The sequence below is a fragment of the Callospermophilus lateralis genome, chromosome 6 (assembly GCF_048772815.1).
Source record: "Callospermophilus lateralis isolate mCalLat2 chromosome 6, mCalLat2.hap1, whole genome shotgun sequence".
NCBI lineage: Eukaryota > Metazoa > Chordata > Mammalia > Rodentia > Sciuridae > Callospermophilus > Callospermophilus lateralis.
In genome coordinates, this window is record NC_135310.1 from 36,248,999 (window position 1) to 36,273,541 (window position 24,543).

The window sequence follows — 24,543 nt, forward strand, 5'->3', positions numbered from 1 at the left end:
TTAGACATATTCATCACCCCCCAAAGTGTCCTTGTGCCTCTGTGCCAGTTTGTGCATGTGTGGTAAGAATACCTAACATGAGCTTAAACCTGTTAACATATGCCTTGTCAGATATTAAAACATACTATAAACCAGGTACCATGACACAAGCCTGTAATCCGAACAGCTCGGGAAGATGAGGCAGGAGGATCATGTGTTCAAAGCCAGCCTTAGCAACTTAGCAAGGCCCTAAGCGACTCAACAAGACCCTGTCTATAAATAAAACACACACACACACACACACACACACACACACACACACACACACAATAGGGTTGGGGGATATGGCTTATGGCTCAATGGTTGAGTGTTCCTGTATTCAATCCCTGATACTAAAAACAAACAAACAGAAAACATACTATAAAGTTTCTACAACTAATAGAGTGTGGTATAGATTCATGAGTCACAGAAAGAGAGCTCAATGGGAAAAAAACACAGAGAATATAAATAACAAAAATGCACACAAGCTAAAAAAAAATGGAAAAAATGTAGCAGCTCCATGGGAATGTCAGGTTACCACAGAAAGCAAGACTTTGATGGGGACATGTCAAAAGAACACAAACAGTGTCTTGTAGGCCAAATTTGGAACCATTTGGCATCAACAGAAATCATAATTGTTTTGTTTGTTCTGTGTATTTCAGTGTTGGGGCTTGAACCCAGGGCCTCAAGCATGTTTAGGGAAGTGTTCTACCAATGAGCTACACACCCAGCCCCAAGGATCATGATGCTAGTAGATTATGACACAGAGAAAACAAAAAGATAAGTTATCAAAAATAAATGAATAAATAATAAATATATAAATTAACACCTAAGATCAAGGGTAAGAGAGGAAATCTTTTTATGGAAGAATGTCTACTAAAATGTAGAAAAATGAAATGATGAAGTCATCAGTCTACATCATCAATGTAAATAATTGATTCAGACAAGATCTATTAATGGGTGCTAAAAGCTTTGGGCAAAATGTTTTGAAGGAACAAGATATTCACCTACTCTCAAGTCATAACTTATTAGTTACAAAGGATAATAGTACAAATAAAACACAAATACATCACCTTTATCAAAGTATCAAACTGACCATCACTGATAATGAAACAAAGTCATATTATGTTCTCCTTATGAGATGCAATGGGAGATACACAATTTTACCTTTATAGAATTCTTCCCCGAAGAATCTAATAATGAGGAAACCATCAGAAAAATTTAGAGTAAGACACTGACAGATATGATAACAAAATGCAACATGTGAAAATTTGATTCCAGGATTCTCAGATTTTGAGGATAACTGAAGAAATTTGAATATGAACTCCATAGAAGTAATATTTCATGTCCATATAAAATTTCTCATGTGTGATAATAATTTGGTGGTTGTCTAGGAAATTGGACTTGCTTTTGTGAGACTCTGGGGAAAATGTTTTTAAAATTTTGTCTTCACTTTTTGCCACTGAAAAATAAATGTGGTACAATTTCACATTAACTTTACACATTATACCAAGTCATATTCTTGCAAAGGCTTTTATTAAATTATACATCCTTTAAGGGGAAATAAGTGAATATTAATATAAAAATATGATATATTTTGAAAATATATTTTGTGTGAAGTACAAAATACTTTAGCATAATATAGTATGAAATATGTGTACATAAATTAATGTTAATCTATACCCCAGGAGCTGTTGATTAACATCTAAAGTACCCTTATTAGGAATTCATACTTGAATAAGTTCTCAGGCAGTTCAGAAAATATTATTGAAAAGTATACTAGAGATTTTGTTAATGAACATCAGAAACAAGTTATATTTTTCACTGATGAAATTAATTTTCTTCCAAACACGCAAAATTGATCAGGCCTCCCTATCCTTATATGAACAAAATATAAGAATTTGGAAAGCCCAGTAACTCAAATACCATTAGAGAAGATTCCAAGATCTTGAACTCCATGCTCTTAGACTGTGCCTCAACTTTATGGAAAAATGTGTCAATCATCTTGCCAGGATATTTGATGTTGACTTCAGGGTGTCATTGTGATGTCTCAGAGTAAACTTGGCAAACTCAAAGTAGTTGTCAAAGTGTTATAGATCAGAGAGGGTGACTTCACTAAGTTATTTTTTTAATATTTAGTTTTTAGTTGTAGGTTGGACACAATATCTTCATTTCACTTCTATGTGTTGCCGAGGATTGAACCCAGTGCCTTACACATGCTAGGTGAGCGCTCTACCACTGAGCCACAACCTCAGAACTTCACTAAGTTTTTAAGAACAGGTTGTACAAATATTTTTGTCTGTTTGCTAATAATTTACATTTGGTACAATTTTAAGTAGGGCTTGCTATTATTATACAATAAATACCTGATCTTTCTCTTTCTTTCATTAAAACTTACAAAATATATAAAAGCGGGAAAGGCATAGCCATAATTTCAGCCTTTAAAAACAAACATCATGAAGACATGTCTTTTTAGATACTGAACTAAGGAGAAGAATGTAAAGCTCCCATTTCATTCTCATGTTTGAAAGCTAGATATGTTGACCAGAAGAATCTGAGAGTTGTTTAATAGCAGTTTAATTTGGGTTTATTTGAATAATGAGACTAGTGAGTAGTGACATTATGAATTATTTTTATCATTTTATTTCATGTTTTTATATTTTTTACATTTTGAACTTTTTTTGAATCCTTTGAGAATTGAATTAATGAGCTTATATTATTTTGAGACTTTATAAAATCAAAGAGGCAACTGGTTCTCTAAAGCATTTTAGACATTTTTAAACTTTACAGATTAGGGAAGAAATTTCAAAGTCCTGAATTGACTGGAAATGACTAGCCAGAATCTGAAAACAGGAATATTTACTTCACCTTCCCTTTCACTTCTCAGAACTACTACAACCTTCATGACCAATACAATCATATTAGTTTTAATGGACCCAATATCTGAACTTGTTTTTCTAATGTTTGTTTTATTAATAGTTTAGCAGCAGCAAATATGCCATAGAATGGGTCTATTACTGCAGTTCCTTCTGAGACTTTTTTGGGTGCTGTCCCTTACCTTAGCACTTTTAGTGGGGTGTCTTTTGCTTAGGTCAAAATGACATGTATCAGATGAACTCTATGATATGGACACCCACGTTTGCTTTAGAGAAATATATTTGTCTCAATGTCAGTCAAGCACAGTCCTGTCCCCTGCCCACCAGCACCTGTTAATAGAGCTCCATCTAACATGGTGTCAAATACCAAGTAGTTATTGGTTTATTCAGTGAGATTCTCTCTTCTTGTGCGTTTGCATAAGAGAAAGAGTTGGTCAGTTTTTAGTAGAGTTGGAAGAAAAAACAAATCTGAGACTAGAAAAATTCAGCCCTAGCATGGAAGATTATGGCAATGGCCCATAGGTCACCAGCACCACTATGTGCTTAACCAATGAGTTATTGTGGATCTTATGGTGGCAGAGAGAAGCTGAATCAGTAGATGTTAAGATAGTTGTCTTAATGGATTCTGAAAATCTTTCTATTATCCCACTGAGGTAGAGTGAATTTTGTATTCCCTACAACTTGAAGGAGCCTAATGAACATATTGAAATTTGAAAGACAATTTAAAATACGAATCCCACAAACAATATTTATACAGCTTTCAGCACATGCCATAGTTGCAGATATGATGATGCGGTTAATGCTTTCTTTAATTCTTCATGAGGATGAGGATAATCTTTCCCTACAGGATTTTAAATGTACTCTACATGGAACCCATATAATTAGAGTTGAAATTATTCTTAATTTTTGAGATTCTTAATCTGGGATACATGGATGGGCCTTAGAGTTTCTCTGAAAACACTACAATTGTACACAATTTTGTGTGTATTTTTTGAGTATATGCATTTTTCTGCACATTCCACTTTTTACATCAGATATACAAAAAGAAAATGAGCAAATAAGGATTAAAAACACCAGATCAAGACATTACTTGAAAAAACTTGTCCAAAGTCATGCAAGCTTTAACTGCTAAAGACTGGGTTTCTCTTTCTTTCATTACAAATTTGTTAAACATGATTTCACCCTGTAAAGACCATTAAGATTTTTCTGTTTCCTACCAGAAATATATATATATATATATACACACACACACTCTCTATGATATTTTTAATAGAAAATATATATATTAGATTCAGAGCCACATTTGAAAATACAGATTACTATATTGCTAACATACTGTTTTCTCATGGGCTTGTATTAAATTCTGCTAATACCAGCAGCCTACCACCATGTTTTATTTAGAACAAGTTATTAAATTTTTAAAAGAAAAAAGTATCTTTCCTAATTTTGTAGGACAGGAATGGCATTCCATTTTTGTGTTAACATGCATTTCTTTATTTGTAGTAAAAAAAATGTTCTATTTGTTCATTTCAATAGAAAATTTGTGGCTTTCCTTTTTGGTTGAGGAACTTTGATATCCCAGCTGTCCATCCAATTCCCATAAAGAAATCCTGCCTAAGAGAAACTCTCGGAGAAGCCTGTTCCTGTTTATTACCTGAACTGGTTCCTATGGCCTCAGTAGGTCTTTGTATTGTAGTCAATGAGAAGTTTGTTAAAATGGGAAAACCAGGGTTAAGAGTAATAAAGTTTGAGAACCACTCAAATGACTTTTAAACTGATCCTAAATATAAAGTGTATGGATGATTTTGAGTTTTGCAAGAGCCTAAATCCTTATGAAGTCAGGTTATATATTTTTGATGAGGTCATTTTGCCCTTATAATCAGAATCACAAAGTTTACTTTCTGATTGAGAGTCAATAAATCTGATATAAAATGCAACTCTTTTAATGATTGGCTTTGTGAAAATGACTTAATTTCTCTAAGCCTCTATTTCTCCATTAACAATGAGGGCATTATAATCCTAGCCTGTGAATTTGTTTTAAAGTGTGAGCTAATTTATACAAGTATACTTTAAAGGTTCATATAAACACAGGATATACTTGCTTTTTCTAATTGTTTACCATGTGATTATTATTTTTTAATCTTACTTCTTTCTTTGTATCCTAAAAGAGTCCCAAACAGCTTTGGGAAGAATGTCAATATTTGCTAAATTTTGTGTTGGTTATTACTATCTCCTGTATAGCCAAGATTGCTTTCATATGGGGTGGAATTAAGTGTGGCTGGTGCTCTGACAGATCATAATATCTGCTCCTTAAATAGCTAGAATGTGCTGGAAGGCCAAGATTCTTTCAATTCTTAAACTATGCTGAGTCATTCAACTTATTTTCACTGAGTATCTGCAGGAATGACACCAGACACTATGCATGTATCAGTGAGCCAGGGGGACATATCACTTCCCTCTCAATCCCTTCCAAGATACAATTAGATCCCATATTTGTAGTCATTATTTGTAGAACTATAAAATAATATGTGCAAGACATCCCAATTTACATTATTAAATGCCATGAGAGAAATTCAAGTGATAAATGAAGAGATCTCCAGGAGAATGGAACAAATATAAACCATTCCTTTTTGAATTATACACTGACTTGACTGGGAATAATATGGGGTGGTATTAAGTGTGTGGAAAGACGGTTGAGTGAGTCATGCCAACTGGAGTATTACAGGTCCTCTGAAGCTCTGAATTCTCAGGGATGCCACCAGCACGTATTCCTATTCATTCTGCGTCCCAAACTAGCCCTTACAAAGATACTGTTTTTGGTTTGGGGAGGTTCTGAAATTGCAAATTAATAAACTTTCCTCTATTTTGTGTAGATGCAGTCTTTCCTTAATTTCAACTCATTAAAAATGCTTTATTGTTTAGGGCAGTGGAAGGAAGACCGGCACCAAAATATTTTTGAACCAAAGAGATGACAACGTAAAGACCAGTTGTAGCTGTCAGTTTTTGGAAAGCAACTTGGAAAGCATTTATCAAGTCATAAGTATCCATAAACGGAAGACTTTTGCATGTTTATTCCACTTTCAGAATAGTTTTGTGATTGTGCACAAACAACGAGTGGAAGCTTTTTAATAATGAAATTGCATTCATAATGATCTTTATGAGAACATAATAAATCTTTGGTTACCATTAATTACTTCCCATAGTCAGACTAATGAGGACTGTATTAAGGAGAAAAGTGAGAATTAAAGAGTTCCCAACAGAGACTAATAAGTCAGGAAAACTTCTGAAGTTAGTGAGGTGTCAGCCGAGACCTGTAACGATGAGTGGGAGTTACCCTTCCAAAGAGGAGAACATTAGTTCTAGACAGGAGGAGTGGCAATGACCTTTCCCAGGAATAGAAAGTACTTAAGCATGACTGGCATGCCAAAAGAAGGGCAAACATAAAGGGAATAGCAGAACCCAGGGATGACCTTCATCTATGTACAGATACTACTATGAAATGTTTTTGTGTTTTTCTTGTCCACCAGTTCCTCTATTAGAAGTGACATTGTCTTGGAGAATTAGTTTGCTGCAGAAAGAATGCAATGAAGAGGAACATTTGGTGTTGGGGGTGTTTGCTTTTTTGGCTTCCAAAATGTGTTCCAACAATAGACTGACAAGCGGAGACCAGAGAGAGCTTGACTCCCCTCCATAGGGATCTAGCTGAGGGGCAGAAGATCTGGAAGGAGAGAAGAGGGAGATGATGCAGTGGTAGCAGTAGTGGGGTGCATGGAGAAGAGCAGAGTCCACAGGGTAAGATAACCTAGAACTCTTTGTCACTGGTGTCATAGGGCCAAAAGGAAGATGAGTTCCAGGATGGAGATAGATCCTTCACAGATCCCCACCATTGTGCTGTGTGGCTGTGGAAGGTGTATTCCTCTTGGCTGGTAGCCATAGCCAAGGGCCTCCTCATTGCCCTTGTATGGTCCAATTCAACATCATGCCCTCTGGTCCCTGACACTTTGCCAAGATCATGGAACTTCCCAGTGATCCTCTTCCCTTGCCTCTCACCTCATCTCAGTGGCCCAGAACACTGGTAAATCCCCTGAAATCATGTGTTCTGGACATGTTTTCTTATTATAAATATGGGTCACAATTCTTATCTGGCAGCATTGTTGTGAGGATATAAGGGAACAGGGCTTACAGTGGAGAGCTTGACACCTTGTGTGCATAGCCATTAAACAAGTTACCCCTTAGTCTATTCCTCATTAATAAAACCACATTTAAAAGTTCATAAAAAGCCAGGTGCAATAGCACATGCCTCTAATTCTGTAATCCTTGATCCTGTCTCAAAATAAAAAATAAAAAGGGCTGGGCATGGGAATGTAGCTCAGTGACAAAGTGCCCCTATGTTCAAACCCCAGAACAGAAGAAGAAGAAGAAGGAGGAGGAGGAGGAGGAGGAGGAGAAGAAAAAGTTGAAGTTGTTCAAAAATATACTCAGTAGTTAAAGAAATTAAAGAGTATTAAAAAAGTAAAATGTGTATAATTAAAATACAACAATATAATGAATTCCTCTTACCTGTCACCCACCCTCACAATAATCAATTCATGTTCAACATTGTTTCATCATTCCACATTTATTTCCAGTTTTTTATTTTGAAGCTAATCCAGACTTGAAGGACTTTTAAAACACGCCCCCCCCACACACATACCATTATCACAGCTTAAAAATGTATCCATAATTCTTTAGCATCATTAAATACTCAGTCAAATTTAGAAAGCCAAATGTCTTATAAATGTCATAATATTTTTTATAGTTTGTTTGGTCCAGGATCCAAATATCTTTTTGAAAAAACAATAAAAATTTTGGCAGTACAAAAATAGATTGCTATGAAGTCTGATTCACATTTATTGGATTTTCCTAGAGTGCCATAGTGATATTTATATCATAATGAAGTCATGTGTTCTGTCATTTAGACAGCATTGCTAAGTGCCTTTCCTTTGGTAATTGATACAATTTTTTTTTTCCCCTGATCTCAGTTCTGCCACTAAACAAAAGTATGCCATTGAACCATTAACTCAACTTAAGTTCTCATTTCTGAAATCCTATTAAAAAGAATGTGTTGCAATAGAATTGATTGTTCAACATAGTATTAAAGTTTTGAACTTTCCAAGTGGGAGGCAGGCTAGCACAAGGTTAAGAAGAGGGTTGACATCCAGAAGGTTTGGGCTAGAGCCCTGCCACCATATACAGGCCACATGAACTGGAATAAGTTTCTTAACTTCTCTTTACCTTGGTTTCTGAATCTATGAAATGAAGGCAATAGTCAACCAAACCTAGACAGTTTCTTTTTATGTATATGTATAGTGTTCTACTGTCATGTATAACTAATTAGAACAAATTAAACAATAAAAATAAATAAATAAAAAGGAAAAATGTATGTGCATAGTAGTAGGGTATAGAGAAGGCCAAATAAAATGAGAAAATGTGAGTCCAGTGATTGTTACATAGTAACATATTACATAGTAATATGTTGGATATATTGGGTTAAATAAGTATCAATTTCACACTTTTGAAACATTTAGGAATGTGGATGATAGAAAAATTTTAAAATTATATGTGCGGCTTGCATTACATTTCCTTCAGAGAGCCCTGGGTTAGATCAATAATTGCCATTCCTACCATTCAAAATGGATCTTGTTCTTTTTCTTACTGTTCATCTAGTTAAGCAAGTTGGGAGATATAATCAATGACCCTGTGTCCCTTAACATGGGCCACTTGTCTGTTCTGTTTCCTTAGTAGCTCATGCATCTGTCCTCTTTTCCAGCTCCCCTGCTTGCCTAGGTTATTAAAATCCCATTTAAATGCTTTCTTACCTAATGGCCCCTCAGATCCATACTGCTCCTTCAATCATGCAGTCTCCCTGTGGCCTTTAGAGACATTCAGAATTCTTCCTCAAGGCATAAAATTCCCTTCACAATTGACCTCAACTCTTTAAATACTCTTACCTCCCCTTCGGCTTAGCTTCAGTAAGTCTTCACAAGTGCTTCTCCTGCCTGTAGCAACCCCTCACCCTCGCCCCAGTTCATCACAAATAGCAAGATTTTAATCCTAGCTCTACAATTTATTGTCAAACTGAAAAAGTCACTAAACATCTCTGAGCTTCATTTTTATTCTCCCTGAGAAAGGAATACTGATAGATTCTGTCACTCATTTGTTGCAAGGAACAAATGAAGTACTGCATTGTACAAATGGTTCCTGATATATTGTAAAGCTATGATAAATGTTACTGTTGAACATTTCCTGGAAAAATATGTGTGTCCTCACAGTACCCACACACTGTGTTTCCTCCCCTGGTTTCTCCCTTGGGCTTTCCCAGCATTCTGAACACCCCTCGACCACAGCTCCTCTTTCTGTATTTTAGCCATCTGTTTACTCATCATTCTTGCCTCTGGATTTGCATAGCTCTCAAAGTGTAGTAACAGGAACAGCAGACCAAACATCCTAGTAGCAAGGCAGATTCCTGGGGCCTATCCCACCCCTACTAAATCAGAAACTCTGGGACAATCTGCATTTTAACAGATCCTCAATGTGAGACTGAAACTTGTGCTTTTGAGAATGACTATTAGAGCAGAGCTCCATGGCTGGGACTATAATTCAGTTCATCTCACATTGGTGCCCAGCTCAGTGACCATTGGTAAAATAGAAAGAAAAAAAAATGAGTAAATGAATACTGACAATAGTGTGGAGCCACAAAAGGACATCAAGAAGGGGAATGCCATTGTCTGTCCTTTAGAAGGTTAGTTCTATAGGTTGGGTTAAATTAGATTGGAGGGAAAAGTAACTCCAGGGAAGTGAATTTGCTTATCAGAAAATTATCACCTGAAAATCTGAATTTAAGTTCAGGTAGAAAAAAGTAATTATTTACAAAAAGTATGTTTTCCTTTTAAAAATATTCCTTAAACTTATCTTAAATATATTATTTAACATCATATTTTATGTAGTGTTTTATGAATTTGTTGCAAAAAGTAGGCAGGTATATGTGAAATTCATTAATAAATATATTATCTCACAAATTATGACTTAATTTTCAAAAATAGTTCTAAAATCTTGAACAGATTGAGTATTTGTGATTTTTCTATGTATGTAGCACAATTCTCTGGATTATAAAAGTAAAATTTTTAACAATTGTGTGTTTAAGAATTAAAATAACATTTAAAGTTCTATATATAGAAATAAAAATAGTTTTGTTTGAAAGTATGTCTTGGTGCAGAGACTAAATGTTACTCATCTTATTTTGAATTAAAATAAACCAATTGCCTGGAAATATTTCAACTTATAAGATATTAATGCTCAAATTAAAAGAAAAACTGATATTAATACATAGCATAAAGAGCAAAGGAAACCCAAAGACCCATGACTCTTAAGAAAATTATAAGGCTGAAGAAGCTTCTCTGTGTTACATACCCATCTCACATCAGCAGATTCTCTTCCCAACACTTGGAAAGAAATTAAGTTTATTTGTGAGCATGTTTGGATCTTCATCTCAGATAAAGTTTTCACATTTTCTCCTGAGCTCTGAATAATCTCTACAAAATGAGGGCTTTTAGCCCTTTACATTTTGATTCTTCCATTTGGAAGACACTACTAGTGGCCCATGCCTATTTCTTTTGCCTTGCTAATAGAATTTCAATTTTCATTTTATGGAGGCAGTAGCTGTCCATCCCTAGGAGCAAAGTCACAATACTACAAACCCATTCTGGCAGCCCCTCCGACTCTTTGCCTGTGATTGTTCAGTACATGGGTACCTGGCATGGTGATGGTCAATGTAGTAAAATGGGAAGCCTGATGGGGACTTCTAGGAAGGAATTTTCATTTCCTAATAAAAGAAAAGAGACTCTTACACCCATTTAAAAGAATTTTTTTTTTGTACTTGTAGATGGACAGAATGTCTTTATTTTATTTATTTTTACGTGGTGCTAAGGTTCTAACCCAGTGCCTCACACATGCCAAGCAAGCTCTCTGCCACTGAGCCACAGCCCCAGCCCACATTCTTTTACATCTTCTTTTAAAATGTTTAGTGTCAGCCATGATGGAATCACAAGGCTATTCAGGTCTTAGGGAGATAAAGAGGACCGAGAAAATAAAGAAATGAGGGAAGGGAAGCTGAGGACCCTGAGGGAGGGGAGATTAGAAGGTAAAGTATGGAGATTCTGAAGGAAAAGAGGGGAGATTAAAATGAGGTGTAGGGAGAGAGAGATTATACAACAGAGACTAAGAGGAGTGAAGATGCTGGTGGGTGGGGTGTGGGAAGATGCTGAAGATCCCAGCATCGGACAGTCCTTGACTCCCACGGTCCTCTTGGCTCTGACAGTTCACCCCTTTATTTATTATTTTTCTTTGTAGGGATGGAAAATTCCTTTGCTTGGTGTGCTAGGCAAGCACTCTACCACTGAACCACACGTTCGGCACCACCAGTTCACCCATTTTTAAGTAGTCAAAAGAAGTAAATTCTTGGTAAATCTGTAAAAATGTAGTTTATTCGGGCACCTGGATGTGGTGTGCTGTGTGCTAATGACCTTGTCTTGCCTCTGGTGGAGAGCATCGTCTGCACCCCAAACCATTCAAGAACTTGTGAATTTGGTGAACTGGTCATTCAGAGAAAATGAATAATCCTAAAGTGTTAAAGAGTGTTGGCTAAACAAAAAAGACTTTAAAAAAAAAGTGAACAAAATAAATCTAATAATTCCCGTGCAAAATACTGACATTTTGTTTTATTTATAAGAATATATTTTGCAAGATTAATAGTGAAGTTCAGTATGCTTTTGATTCTCTACTGGCTTTTTAAGTATTTCTTCACATGAGATACTGATATATTTATATTCTTTGCTCATTTTTTTTTCTGTTGGTTTGTTTGCTTTTTTATTTGTATGAGTTTATATATTATAGATATCAATCCTTTGCCTATGATATATATGTTGCAAATATTTTCTCCCAACCTCTTTTTTGGCATTAAGTCTTTAATCCATTTGAAATTGATTGTGGTATCTGACACAAGACCAGAATCTAATAGGATTTTTTCTATTTAGAAGTCAGACAATTTTCACACCACCTTTGTTGAGTAATCCAGCGGGTCTCCATTAATGTGCTTGCTTATTAAGGCTCAGATGAGGAAGAGTCCATTTCAGGATCATCTATTGTGATTCAGCCAATTGCTCTGGAAATTCTTGCATACCGACTTAATCATTGTATTATTCTGTGGATTTTTTTTTCACTTCCAAACTTCTTACCGGTTTTCCTATTTTTATTACTATTTTAGCTGACATTTGGAATAATTTTATCAAATTAAGATATAGGTGTTGGTATTTAGGAAGTTTGTCCTGGTGGATGGAGGGCAATGATATAGATTTGTGAACTGAATTAATCCTTGGTGCAAATGTACATACTCTGCCAGCCTCTTTGATCAGAAATGCTTTCATTTTGCATTCTGAAGTCATTCCCACCTTATAAGTCCCCATCCAACACAAGGCTGGCCAGCACTATGTCGAATTCATTCATGATATTTTGTTTGTCAGAGTCACTAATGACAACCATAGGAAACAGCTCTGGGACCACATGCTTGTCTTCTCCACAGGTTGTTCTACAGAACCTTATCACATGCCTCATCCTGTTCTACTCCACGTACTATGTGTCTCTGAGCATGTGCTGCCTGACACTCCAGTAAGTAGCATGTTCTCTTCAATTAAAAAGTTATCATCAAATATAAAAGGAGTTGGTATTTAATATTTGAAATGACTCTGTGGACAAGGGAATGAAGGTTTCTTTTTTTTTGTAGCTTAACAATTTATCAAAAGTGTTGTAATTATAACATGGTTTTTAAATGTTGGAAACTTGTTTACAAAACTTTAGAGTATGTTAAAAAAAAAAAGAAAAGAAAACATGCATGCAGAGCAACAGTATCCCTGTTTAACTGAGGAGATAAGCCCTCATATAATTTGGATTTTTAAAAAAATTTTTAAAAATTTTGTTCTAATTAGTTATACATGCATTTTGACACATAATACACAAATGGAGTATAACTTCTCATTCTTCTCATTGTATGTAATATATAATTACTCCAGTTGTGCAGTCATACATGCACATAGGGTAATAATATCCAGTTGATTCCACTGTACTTCCTACCCATACACTGTCCCTTCCCTTCACTCCCCACTGTCCATCCCAAAGTACCTCTATTCTTTCCTACCCACCACCCATTGTGAATTAGCATTTGCTTATCAGAGAAAACATTCTGCCTTTAGTTCTTTGGAACTGGCTTTTTTCACTTGGCATGATATTCTCCAGCTCCATCCATCTATCCGCAAATGGCACAATTTCATTCTTCTTTAAGGCTGGGTAATATTCCATTGTGTATAAATACCACATTTTCTTTATCCATTTATCTGTAGAAGGGCACCTACTTTGGTTCCATAGTTTGGCTATTGTGAATTGAACTGCTAAAAACATTGTTGTGACCTTGTCATTATAGTATGCTGATTTTAAGTCCTTTTGGTATACACAATGGAGATGTAAAACTGGGTCAAATGGTGGTTCCATTCCAAGTTTTCTGAGGGATTTCCATACTGCTTTCCATAGTGGTTATATCAATTTGCAATCCCACCAGTAACGTATAAGTATACATTTTCCCCCACATCCTTGCCAACATTTATTATTGCTTGTATTCTCGATGATTGCCATTCTGACTAGAGTGAGATGAAATCTTAGTGTAGTTTTGATTTGTATTTCTCTAATTGTACTAGAGATGTTAAACTTTTTTTCATATATTTGTTGAATGATTGTTTTTCTTCATCTGTGAAGTATCTGTTCAGATCCTTAGCCCATTTATTGATTGGGTTATTTAATTTTTTTTTCACAACACCGTTATTGTACTTACTTATTTTTATGTGGTGCTAAGGATTGGCCCCAGGGCCTCACATGAGCTAGGCAAGTACTCTGCTACTGGGCTACAGCCCTCGCCCAGGTTATTTGTTGTTTTGGTGTTAAGTTTTGTGAGTTCTTTATATATCCTGGAGATTATTGCTCTATTTGAGTTGTTTTCTATTAGAAAACAGGGTCTACTTTGTTTTCTATTAGAAACAGGGTCTCTGGTCTAATGCCTGAGTCTTTGATACACTTTGAGTTGATTTTTTTGTGCAGGGTGAGAGATAAGGTTTAATTTTATTTTGCTACATATGGATTTCCAGTTTTCCTAGCACCATTTGTTGAAGAGGCTATCTTTTCCCCAATGCATGTTTTTAGTCCCTTTGTCTAGTATGAAGTAACTGTATTTATGTGGGTTTGTCTCTGTGGCCTCTATTCTGTATCATTTGTTTGAATGTCTATTTTGGTGCCAATACCATTCTGTTTTTGTTACTGTGGCTCTGAAGTACAGTTTAAGGTCTGGTATTGTGATGCCTCCTGCTTCACTTTTCTTGCTAAGAATTGCTTTGGCTATTCTGGGTCTTTGATTTTTCCAAATGAATTTCATAATTGCTTTTTCTAGTTCTATGAAGAATGTTACTGGGATTTTAATAGGAATTGCATTAAATCTATATAACAATTTTTGTAGTATGGCTATGTTCACAATATTAATTCTGACTATCCAAGGGCATGGAAGATCTTTCCATCTTCTAAGGTCTTCTTCAATTTCTTTCTTTAGTGTTCTGTCATTTTCATTGTAGAGGCCTTTCACCTCTTTTGTTAGATTGATTCCCAAATATATATATTAGGCTATTGTGAATGGGGTAGTTTTCCTAATTTCTCTTGCTGAGGATTCATTATTGATGTATAGAAATGCATTTGATTTATGGGAATTGATTTTATATCCTGTTACTTTGCTGAATTCATTAATTAGTTCTAGAATTTTTCTGGTAGAATTTTTTTTGGATTTTCTAAATATAGAATCATGTCATTGGCAACTAGTTTGAGTTCTTGTTTTCCTATTCATTCCCTTAAATTTCTTTGTTCTGTCTAATAGATCTGCTGGAGTTTCAAGAATGATGTTGAAAAAAAGTGGTGAAATGGGGCATTCTTGTCTTGTTCCAGTTCTTAATGGAATGCTTTCAATTTTTCTCCATTTAGAATGATGTTGGCCTTGAGTTTAGCATTTATAGCTTTTATAATGTTGAGGTATGTTCCTACTATCCCTAGTTTTTCTAGTGTTTTGAGCATGAAGAGGTACTATATTTTGTCAAATGCTTTTTCTGCATCTATTGAGATGACCATATGATTCTGAAGGCTTTTAAATGGTAGATTTTTTCACTTTAGTTTTTAAAGTAAAAAATAAATGTTTCATCTTGAGAATTACCACTGTCTTGAAATATAGTAGGGAGAACCAGGCAGGACTGTTCTTATCTCTTTAAGGACAGTCATGGAAAGAAAATGAAGTTATTATTCCCTGAGCTGGTTTGGAATCAGAAGAGGTTTGGAGTAGAATGAGCTTAAAGATAACCTACATCCAATATAAATATTTTCTGATATATACTGGAAGTAGCTTTGGACTGTAAGTCAGGAGATTTGCATTTTGGCATGGGTTCTTACTAATTTCCTGACTCATTTTGACTGAGCCATAGAGTTTGTCTTATTTCAGTGTCTTCTTTTGTTAAATGGAAATAATAATCCCCAAAGGGATTGTTATCAGGACAAAATGAAACGATACACTTGTTTTTAATGGCGTCATTTCTATGTAAGAATCAGGTTTATTTTTCAGGTAATTTTTTGTGTCGTGATGGCTGAAAATTTTTTCTACAAATTTAGATTGCCAAAGCATTCATTGCCTTGAAATAGATTGTGGATATTTATAAACCATTTTCTAAAAATTGAGTGTTTATACATTTTAATTTCACTGGGCAAGGAAAGACTCTATTTTAAAATGTAAATTTATATCACCAAATAATTATTCCAGATTTTTCAACAGAAAGAATGTTGTTCAACATGGCTTGCAGGCAAACCCAATCAGGAAGCTTCTAGTGCTTACACACAGTCTCAGCTGCTGCCTGACACTGGAAATGATGAAACTATCCCTCAAGCACGGAAGAGGAAAGACTCTTCAGGGCTCTCTGAGAATGAGATTTCAACAGTTTGTAGTTAATATGAATCATTGGTGAGAAATTTGAAGTAACTGGACCTTAAAGCTCCAGGTGGCAGCTAACTGGTTGACCAGCTGCACATAATTACAAACTTGGGCACAGTAGAATGTCCAAGTATATATTTTATAGATTCATATTTTAGACAGCAAGGGATCTTAGAGATTAATCTCTTCAATTTACAGTTAAGAAACTGAAACCCTAAGAGGTTAAGTGATTTGTCCACGCTCATAGTTCAAACACCACCAGAATTAGAACCTAGGTCTCATGGCTTCTAAACCTCTGCTCTTTCCATGTACAAGTTCCCTCCCCTCAACATGCAGTAGAAGGAACTACCAAGATCACAGCTGAGTCTTCAAATGCAATTAGGTCCACTTGGTGGACAAAGTGAATTTAATTGGACAAGGAAGACAACATGAACAAAATCGTATTTTGTTGGTGGCCATCCAAGTTGACAAGTTTTTAAGTGTGCTTGACCTGGGTAAATATAATGTCAAATGCTTTTTCTGCATCTCTGAGATGACCATATGATTCTGAAGGCTTCTTAATGGCATATTTTTTTGTATGTGAATAGTGGTGTGCAAAGCTGTGATGTGCATTATGAACTGTCTCCAGAGTAAACATTTTCCTTTGTAACATCTCAGGGTGTATGAATTGGATGTCCTGGCACCATTTGATTTCAAAACAAATCCTTCATGGCTCAACACAAATTATAAAGGTAATTATTTTGAATTTTAATCCTTATCAATCATCTGTATCTTATATCTGACGTCAAAAATTAATTAGGAAAAGTACTATCAGAAGATGTTTAAATGGCTGCTTCTAAGACATAAGGTGATATAAGTGGAGAACAGGAATTAGAATTCTTCTATGAATTTTTATTTCCTGGTATTATGGGTGAAGTTGTGTGCAATAAATATTTCAAAGAAAAAGAAGAACGACAATTTACTGATGTAGCAAAATGTTCCTGCGATATGAAATATAAAGTGAAATTTTATTTGTGAAGAGTAGAGTAAAATACATGGTACCAGTCTGGAAAATTATACAACAGACTGTTACTTCCCATCTGGGATGACAGAGGACTTTCATTTTTCTACTTACACATTTCTGTTTTATATTTTTTTTCTTCCCAAAATAGTATAGGATTTGTTGCAGAGGAAATATTTGAGAGCACAGTAAGATAGCTCAGGTTGACAACAATTAATTGGCTATTGAAAAATATCTAGTAGAGAGAATTTGGAATGTTTCCAACACAAAGAAATCATAATGTCTCAGGTGATAGATATGCTGGTTACCTTGAACCGACCCTCACACTGTGCCCCATAAGTATGTGCAGTTACTATGTGTCAATTAAAAAATAAAAGTATACAAATAATTCATTGCACAGGAAAAACAATAAGAAAGAATATGCCAAGTAAGATTAAACTTATCCTTTAAATTTAGTATTTGTGCTAAATTTATAGTTAGCTAAAACCTCATCTGTTGATAAGCCATACGTATGTTAATAAATACAGCCATTTGTATTGAATATATGCCAAGCAGACTTGTTTTGAGGTTGTTCATGGTAAATTTGTCCCACTTTTTAAAAAGGAAAATTTAAATATAATTTTCCATTATAAAATAAGACACATTAATGAAAGCTTAGAAAATATCTATTAAGTAGAAAGGAGAAAAATTAAATCGCAAACTTACTTTCTATGTATAATTATTCTTAATAATCTGATAAATTTCTTCCTACTCTTTTAAAAAAATGAATTGTCAATTCTTTAACCATTAAAATTTATTAGAAAACATGGCATAATCTTTTCTGGGGGGAAGATATGGAAATATTCAAAATTACCCGAAACCAAAGAACTAAGAGTTTATTTTTATTTTATTATTTTATTTTTTAGAAATGGTAGTACACTTAGGTGATCATTAAAAGCCCAGCATTTTCTTCCTGTTGTTATAATTGCTTTTTGATTTGTCTTCTATTTCTTGTTTCCCCTATCCCATTCTTTCTATAAATTAATTAATTCTGCAAATATTTATTGAATATTAATGTATTATGAACTTTGCTAATTAAGATTAGGGATTAAATGATAAGCAAGTCCCTATCATCAGGAAACTTATCCTTTTTTATACCCTAAAGAAACCAGATTTTAAATATGATTTGCCTAGGAAACTTGGCCTGAATTAAGACAAAAAAAAATTTTTTTTAAAAAGGTTTCAAACATCCTCTTCAAATGAGTAGCCTTGTTTGATGTCATTTGATTCAATTTTGAATACCAAATAATATGTAAGAACAAGAGTTATTTATTGTAAGGAGATGCAAGGAGATCTTAACCCTCTCTTCAAGCTCTTCACTATTGAAGGTTAAATTAACATTTTTTTTTTAATCAAGACTTTCCACAAATGATAAGGAAATAGTTATAGTAAAGCAAAGTTTGGGTGCATGTGGGTGTATTGGGTAGAGGGAGAAATTTAAAACTCTTGTTAATTTAAAATTTTTGCCTTTGAGTCAGTCAGTGAAGATAGGACAATGTCACAGGCTTTCTGGAGAAGGCTATGTTTATACATAGCAAAGATTAGTGAAGATCCCCAGGATGTCTGGCTCAGTTTGCATTGCTTTTTCTGTTATGAAACGTGAACATTTGTACCAAGATATCAATAAACCCTTAGCCTATTAAATCTTTAATTTTGGGCTCTGGGTGATAAGTGCCCTGACTCTTGAGGGTTGTTGCTTTGAGAATCCAGACTACTTGTTTAATCTTGGAGATAAAATATAAGAGTAATCTCTGAGCCTTGGGCTTGAATTTAGGTTCAGGTTTTCTTTGTCTTGATAATTTTGTTACTCAGGAGATCACTTTGAGCAAGGACACTGAAACTGCCCAGTTACACTATTTTGATTTCTAATTCTTTCCTTTGCATTGCAGAGAATAGCTCATCAAGTCCTTTCATTTTTAAATTAAAAACCTCCCAACAATATTTTGAAGTAGATAAGAGAGTACCACACTTCCAGTTTATGAGGAAGGAAATGGATTGATCAAGAGGTTAAAATCCTGCTCAAGGTCTTAGAACTCTAAAATTGTAGGATGCTGGTATCCTAATCTCAAATTTTTAAATGTCCTTTAAAACAGGCTTACTTTTATATCATAAATGAAGTCTACATCCATATTCTCTATCAATATATGCAAATACAGCTTGTGCAAGGCTAACATCACTATCTCCAAGTAACTCCTAGTTAACCTAAAAAATTCTTAAATGCTGATAGAAAAGGTATATTTATTTTCTTATAATGATGTGGAGGCTCTATGAATTATGTTTCAAGGAAGGAGTAGAGAGTGACAGGTGAGGTGATATCACTGTGATACTGCAGGAGAGCTCCTTCCTTGATTTTATGGAGCATAACATGCTGCGATGATCAGTATTGGTCAAATGAATGTCTATGCAACAGTAAAGGAATGAGTATGAATTTTCCATTCAATCTTTGAAGCCTATTGAGTTAAATACAATTGAAGAGGGACAAGGGTGATCCTTTAAAAAGATGTCACCTGGGACTTGCTTGCCCGATGTCTTGCTTACCGATTAGGCAAACACTGGTTTGCTGGTTAATAAGCTACTTCTGCACAATAGGAAATAAGGTGATAATTTTATTTTCTGCTTTGAAAAATATAGTTTGCCTGCCTAGATTTATTAGTTCCTGAATTGTATGAACATACCAATCATTGGCTATGTTTTAAAAGGAAAGAAAAGTAATTTTTTTATGGAAAGTAGTATTATTTACAAAGGGACTTTGGTAGTATATCACAAATATTTGTCACTTTAAAGTTTGATGTATTTCTCCTTTGAAACGACTGTAGTTTTAAAGAGCAATATAAAAGACAAGAGGCAAAAGGTTGACCCTTCACATGTTCCGAGCTCTTAGAGATTTGTGGTCCTGACCTGTAAATAACTATCTCTTTATACATGTTCAGGGAAATGACTCTGTGACAACCAGTGAATTTAGAAGTGCTTCCACCCACACCTGTCATTTATGAGGCTTTCTTTCATCCGTGGTGATCAGTTATGTTTCCCAGATGACTATCTGAACATATCAAATTAGTACAAAAACACAAAGGAACTTATTTCTATGTTAAGCACAGCTTGGTACCAAAGAAAGGTTAGTGTGTGAGTGTGTGTGTGTGTGTGTGTGTGGTGTGTGTGTGTATTTAAATGTATATATAATTAAATATATATAATATATATAGAGAGAGTTTATAATAATTCAGAACAAATTTCTTTCATTGATTTTATTAATTTTAGTGTCTCTTAAAATTCGATTTGCAATACAATAACAGATCAGCATGTATAGCTTATATTGTAACTTTATTTTATTTTATCTTCTAAAATGCTAAGTACTAAGAATATGAAGCAGAAATTATATTATTAGCTATTTTTCTGCAAGTCTAAATTTAATTAACAGATAGAATATGTTAGAAGTTCCTACCAATATTTGAGGATTGGGTATGAGATGGAACATTGTAAAAGTCCTTACCAAAAGCAGAATGCATTTTCATGGTCTCATTGTCAGCTGTAGGTCAGAACACTTAATCATCGCTCTAATCCCAAATAGTTATATTTTTCCTTCTATTTGCAGTTCTTTTATTCTCAACTGAGGTCACCTACTTTGTTTGTGGATTGCTTTTTGCTCTGATTGTGGAAGAGTGGGTTTGGGATTATGCTATTTCAATAACTATTCTTCATGTTGCTATCACTTCAATTGGTAAGCAAAATAAAATAATGAAAACAGAGAAAATGTACTATATCTCATGTTGTCTCCAAATCTTGTTCTAAGAGCATATATTCCTATGATGATTAAAGTTCCTCCCTCTTCTGCTTCTCCTCCTCCCCACCCAAGTTCCTCTACCACTTCTCTTGCTTCTCTTGGAGAGTTTGACAGCTCCATTTTCTGATTGGGAACCCTACTGAAATGTTTCCTGTTCTCTTTCCATATACCAACGTGCCATCCACTATTAAAGGGTCTGTTTGCCCTCTGTAAGGAATATATTTCATCCCAATTCCTTCTTCAGGTAAAAATTGACCAAAGACTGGGACATGGGACTCAAAGGAACCCTGACTGTTGGCAAGCCTGGGAACTTGCCAACAACGGTTATTTTAATAAGACTACCAGTTCTAAGGAGTTTTTCCTCTGTACCTATGATATTTAGAGTCAGAAAAAAAAAATGCATTCGTTTTACCGTTACTTGGAGTGTATTCTTTGACAAGTCACATCTCTTAGATCAGTTCTTTCCACTGCAAAAGTGAGGGACCTGGTGCAGTTTCATTAAGCTTATAAAATTGTCTGAAATGGAATCTAGTATAACAGTTACTCAGTAAAGAATAGGTTTATCCTTCTATTTATCTGATCATTCAAAATTTATTCTTCCAGTCTACTTTTTCTCCCTTTTCATCCTCCATTATTTATTTATTATTTTTGAAAAAGCTTATTAGTCAAAGTGTGGGTGAGATCAAACTCAAGTTATAATTTGGTATTTATTATTGTTATTACCAATTTAAATCACTCATATTTTTAGTATCCTTAGAAGCACACAATTTCTAAATGAATTGCCACTTCCCAGCTTCACTGCCATTAGAAAATACCAGTATATTGATCCTCTAGCATCAATTTTCTCAGACACAACCCTCAGTAATTCAAAGAATCACTGATCCCCTCCCCACACCTCAGATTCTCTGTTTTACTTTAGGGCTCAAATTTTCCTGCAAGGCAGTCACAGACTAGCTCTTTGGAGGCATAAAGTAGTCCACTCCTCAAAGTTTAAATAAGCCATAGGTTTTAGATGCAGAAGTTATTAGTTAACAGTCTAACACATGGCATGCAGAAAATACTTAACAAATAATTGCTTGATTGCTTGTTAGAACTGAGTTCAGAGTAAAGTGGTTCAGAATTCCAGAGGGAACCAGGCATTGAGGATTCAATGCCTGGAACAAGAACAAGACTGCTGTAGGCTACTTCAAATCTACTTTGTGAGCTGACTTGAGACCCTGACAATTCAGAGCACCATATTTAGAAGCCTTTCTAATATCTGACCTAACAAATAACTTTTAGACCATGGCTTAAAGACAAATTCAGGACGACCTGATTTCATAAATACGTATAAAATCTTTCTTTGGTATATGGGTATGATTTGACTGAACAGAAATACACCAGTGAAAAAAATAAGGCATACTTTGAAAATGATTAACACCTTTTTATTTTTATTTTTTTCTATTGCAGTCATGTTGGAATTCCCCTTAACATCACATTGGTGGGCTGCTTTAGGTATGCTGGAATTATTCTAGTTTAGATTCTTTAATCTACAATGTTAACTGGAGTAAATTTAGGAAATAGATTTTATTATTTAGACATAGATTTAATTATATAATCATAATATTTCTAAGTAATTCATTGTAATTAATTATATATAATCATACTCTTTCTAAGATAATAATGACAATGATGATGTTTAAGGCAATGCAAAACCTCTCAGTTTTACTAAAGATGAACTCTACTGGTTGTCTCTTTGGCCCAAATATACTGTCCGGGCAACCCTAAAACAATCCACAACAGAGGTGTTGCCATCTTAACATATATTTTAGACCAAAAGTAGATCAGTACATAGAAATAAAAGAAATTTGCTTGACCAGCAGGGTGGTACACACCTGTAATCCTAGCAGCTCAGGAGGCTGAGGCAGGAGGATCACAAGTTAAGAGCCAGCCTCAGCAATTTAGTGAGGCCCTAAGCAACTTAGCTAGTCCCTGTCTCAAAAAATAAGAAGCACTGGCAGTGTGTCTCAGTGGTGAAGCATCTCTGGGTTTAATCTCTGGTACCCCAAACAGAAATTTCTTCTTCTCCTTAAGATAAATTTGACTTTATAAAGGAATGACATGAATTTTACTGTATATATTGAGCAATATATAAAGTGGAAGGGCATGAAAGCCCAAAAGACCTCTGGAAAAATTTTCATTAAGCTGTAGATTTCCTCAGCTTGCCTCCAAGTCTGACTTACACTATTTTTCTCTCCTTTTCTTTTCCCATTATTTTCCCTTTGCAGCAGGTAGTAAGTACTGAGCCACTATAAGCAGGGAAACCAGAATCGATCTACTTCCTCTGAAAAAGTGTTTTAGGGACATATTTTGCACACATATTTTGTTTTAGGGACATATTTTGATCACCCCACACACACACATACACACACGTACACACAGGTGCCTTAACTGTACTAGTGAGCCAGCTGGGTAAACTCAGAAGTGGCATGAGTCACGGTGCACAAAAGGCCTGAGGTCAACAAAGTGCTTTGCCTTTCCTAATGCAGTTCTGCCTTTTTCCTTCTCTGACATCTTGTTTGTTCTCAGAGCTTCGTACTTAATGCAGGTAGGTCTTCATGTTCCATCATGGGAATGACCTTCATTTATTCTTCTGTCTGAGACACAGCTCCCTTTAACTTCTTGTGGGATACAACTTATCAAAATAAATCCTCTTTCAACATTCTTGGATCCTCAAAAGGTTGAACATTTAGTGGGACAAAGAGGTTCATGATGGATACATCATCGGAGGGAACTGCCTTCTATGGGATGATTCAAGTGAAGTAGTCAAGACCCAAGATGCCTTCTTTCTAAAGACAAAATTACAGTGAAGAGAGTGAGAACAATAAAACGACAATGTATTGAAACTTAGTTAAGTGTGAAAATAGCTTATATATAAAGGGGAAAAGAACATAAGAATATATTAAAGCAAATTAGCCTCTGTTCTTTTTTGCCCCCTGTTAATACAAAGGGCCTAGAACTGTGACCTAGAGCAGAATTTCTCTGTGCAGATCATGAGGACTTTACTAAAATGCAATCAGTCTGGATAGGGCCCAGGTAATGCAAGCATTGCTGGTTCAGGGAACATACTTTGAGTAGCAACAATACAGAGAATATTCTGAACCTTTAAAATTCTTACATAATAGCTAATTTGAAGCAAAGTCAATACATTTTATGACTTGATAGTATTTTCACTTCTTAAAATTTTGAAGTTCTTGAAGGCATCTACATTTAATCTCTTTATTGTATCCTAATATCATCCTTTCCTAGAAGTAGAGTAGCCAGCCACATTCAGCTCATTATTAGTTTTAAATAATCCAATCTATATGTTGTTTTCCTTAGAATACTCTTTTATGAAATAGGAAATCAAGATAAGAAACAGCAAACATAAAGGAAATGAGATTGTTACAATATCATGTTATTTGTATTCTTCCTTAATTATATTATGTAATAATTAGAAATTTAGGAAGGAAAAGCAGCATTACAACATTACCATTTATTTCTGCTAATAAAGAAAAGCTGGATGCTTCTAAACGGTTTTCAATACTTGCCAAGTTTGGAAACTATTTATTTATAAATCTGTTGCATTTGGCTTCCAAATACAAAGATTATATAATATCTCTAAATTTTTTTTCTTCTTAATTTGGCAACAATAATCTTGTCTAATATCTTCAATCTGTTTTGAAAACAAACCCAAGCATGTTCTAGTATTGCCTCT

General features: G+C 34.7%; 1 protein-coding gene across 1 annotated transcript; it reads left to right on the forward strand.

Moving 5' to 3' along the window:
* The first annotated feature begins 8,755 nt into the window (after window positions 1-8,755).
* Window positions 8,756-22,321, forward strand: Tmem244 (transmembrane protein 244). The gene is made up of 5 exons (XM_076859440.1): window positions 8,756-8,786; window positions 12,509-12,596; window positions 16,645-16,718; window positions 20,619-20,744; window positions 22,257-22,321. Exons 1-5 carry the CDS (start codon window positions 8,756-8,758, stop codon window positions 22,319-22,321), a joined length of 384 nt encoding a protein of 127 aa, XP_076715555.1.
* Window positions 22,322-24,543: the final 2,222 nt, after the last annotated feature.

Bases quoted from the DNA above. Each gene is read 5' to 3' on its own strand.
- Tmem244 (XM_076859440.1), top strand. From the start codon at position 8,756: ATGGCCCCTCAGATCCATACTGCTCCTTCAA. The intron at 12,597-16,644 runs GTAAGTAGCATG...GTAACATCTCAG, and splicing joins ATGTGCTGCCTGACACTCCA to GGTGTATGAATTGGATGTCC. The intron at 16,719-20,618 runs GTAATTATTTTG...TTCTATTTGCAG, and splicing joins GCTCAACACAAATTATAAAG to TTCTTTTATTCTCAACTGAG.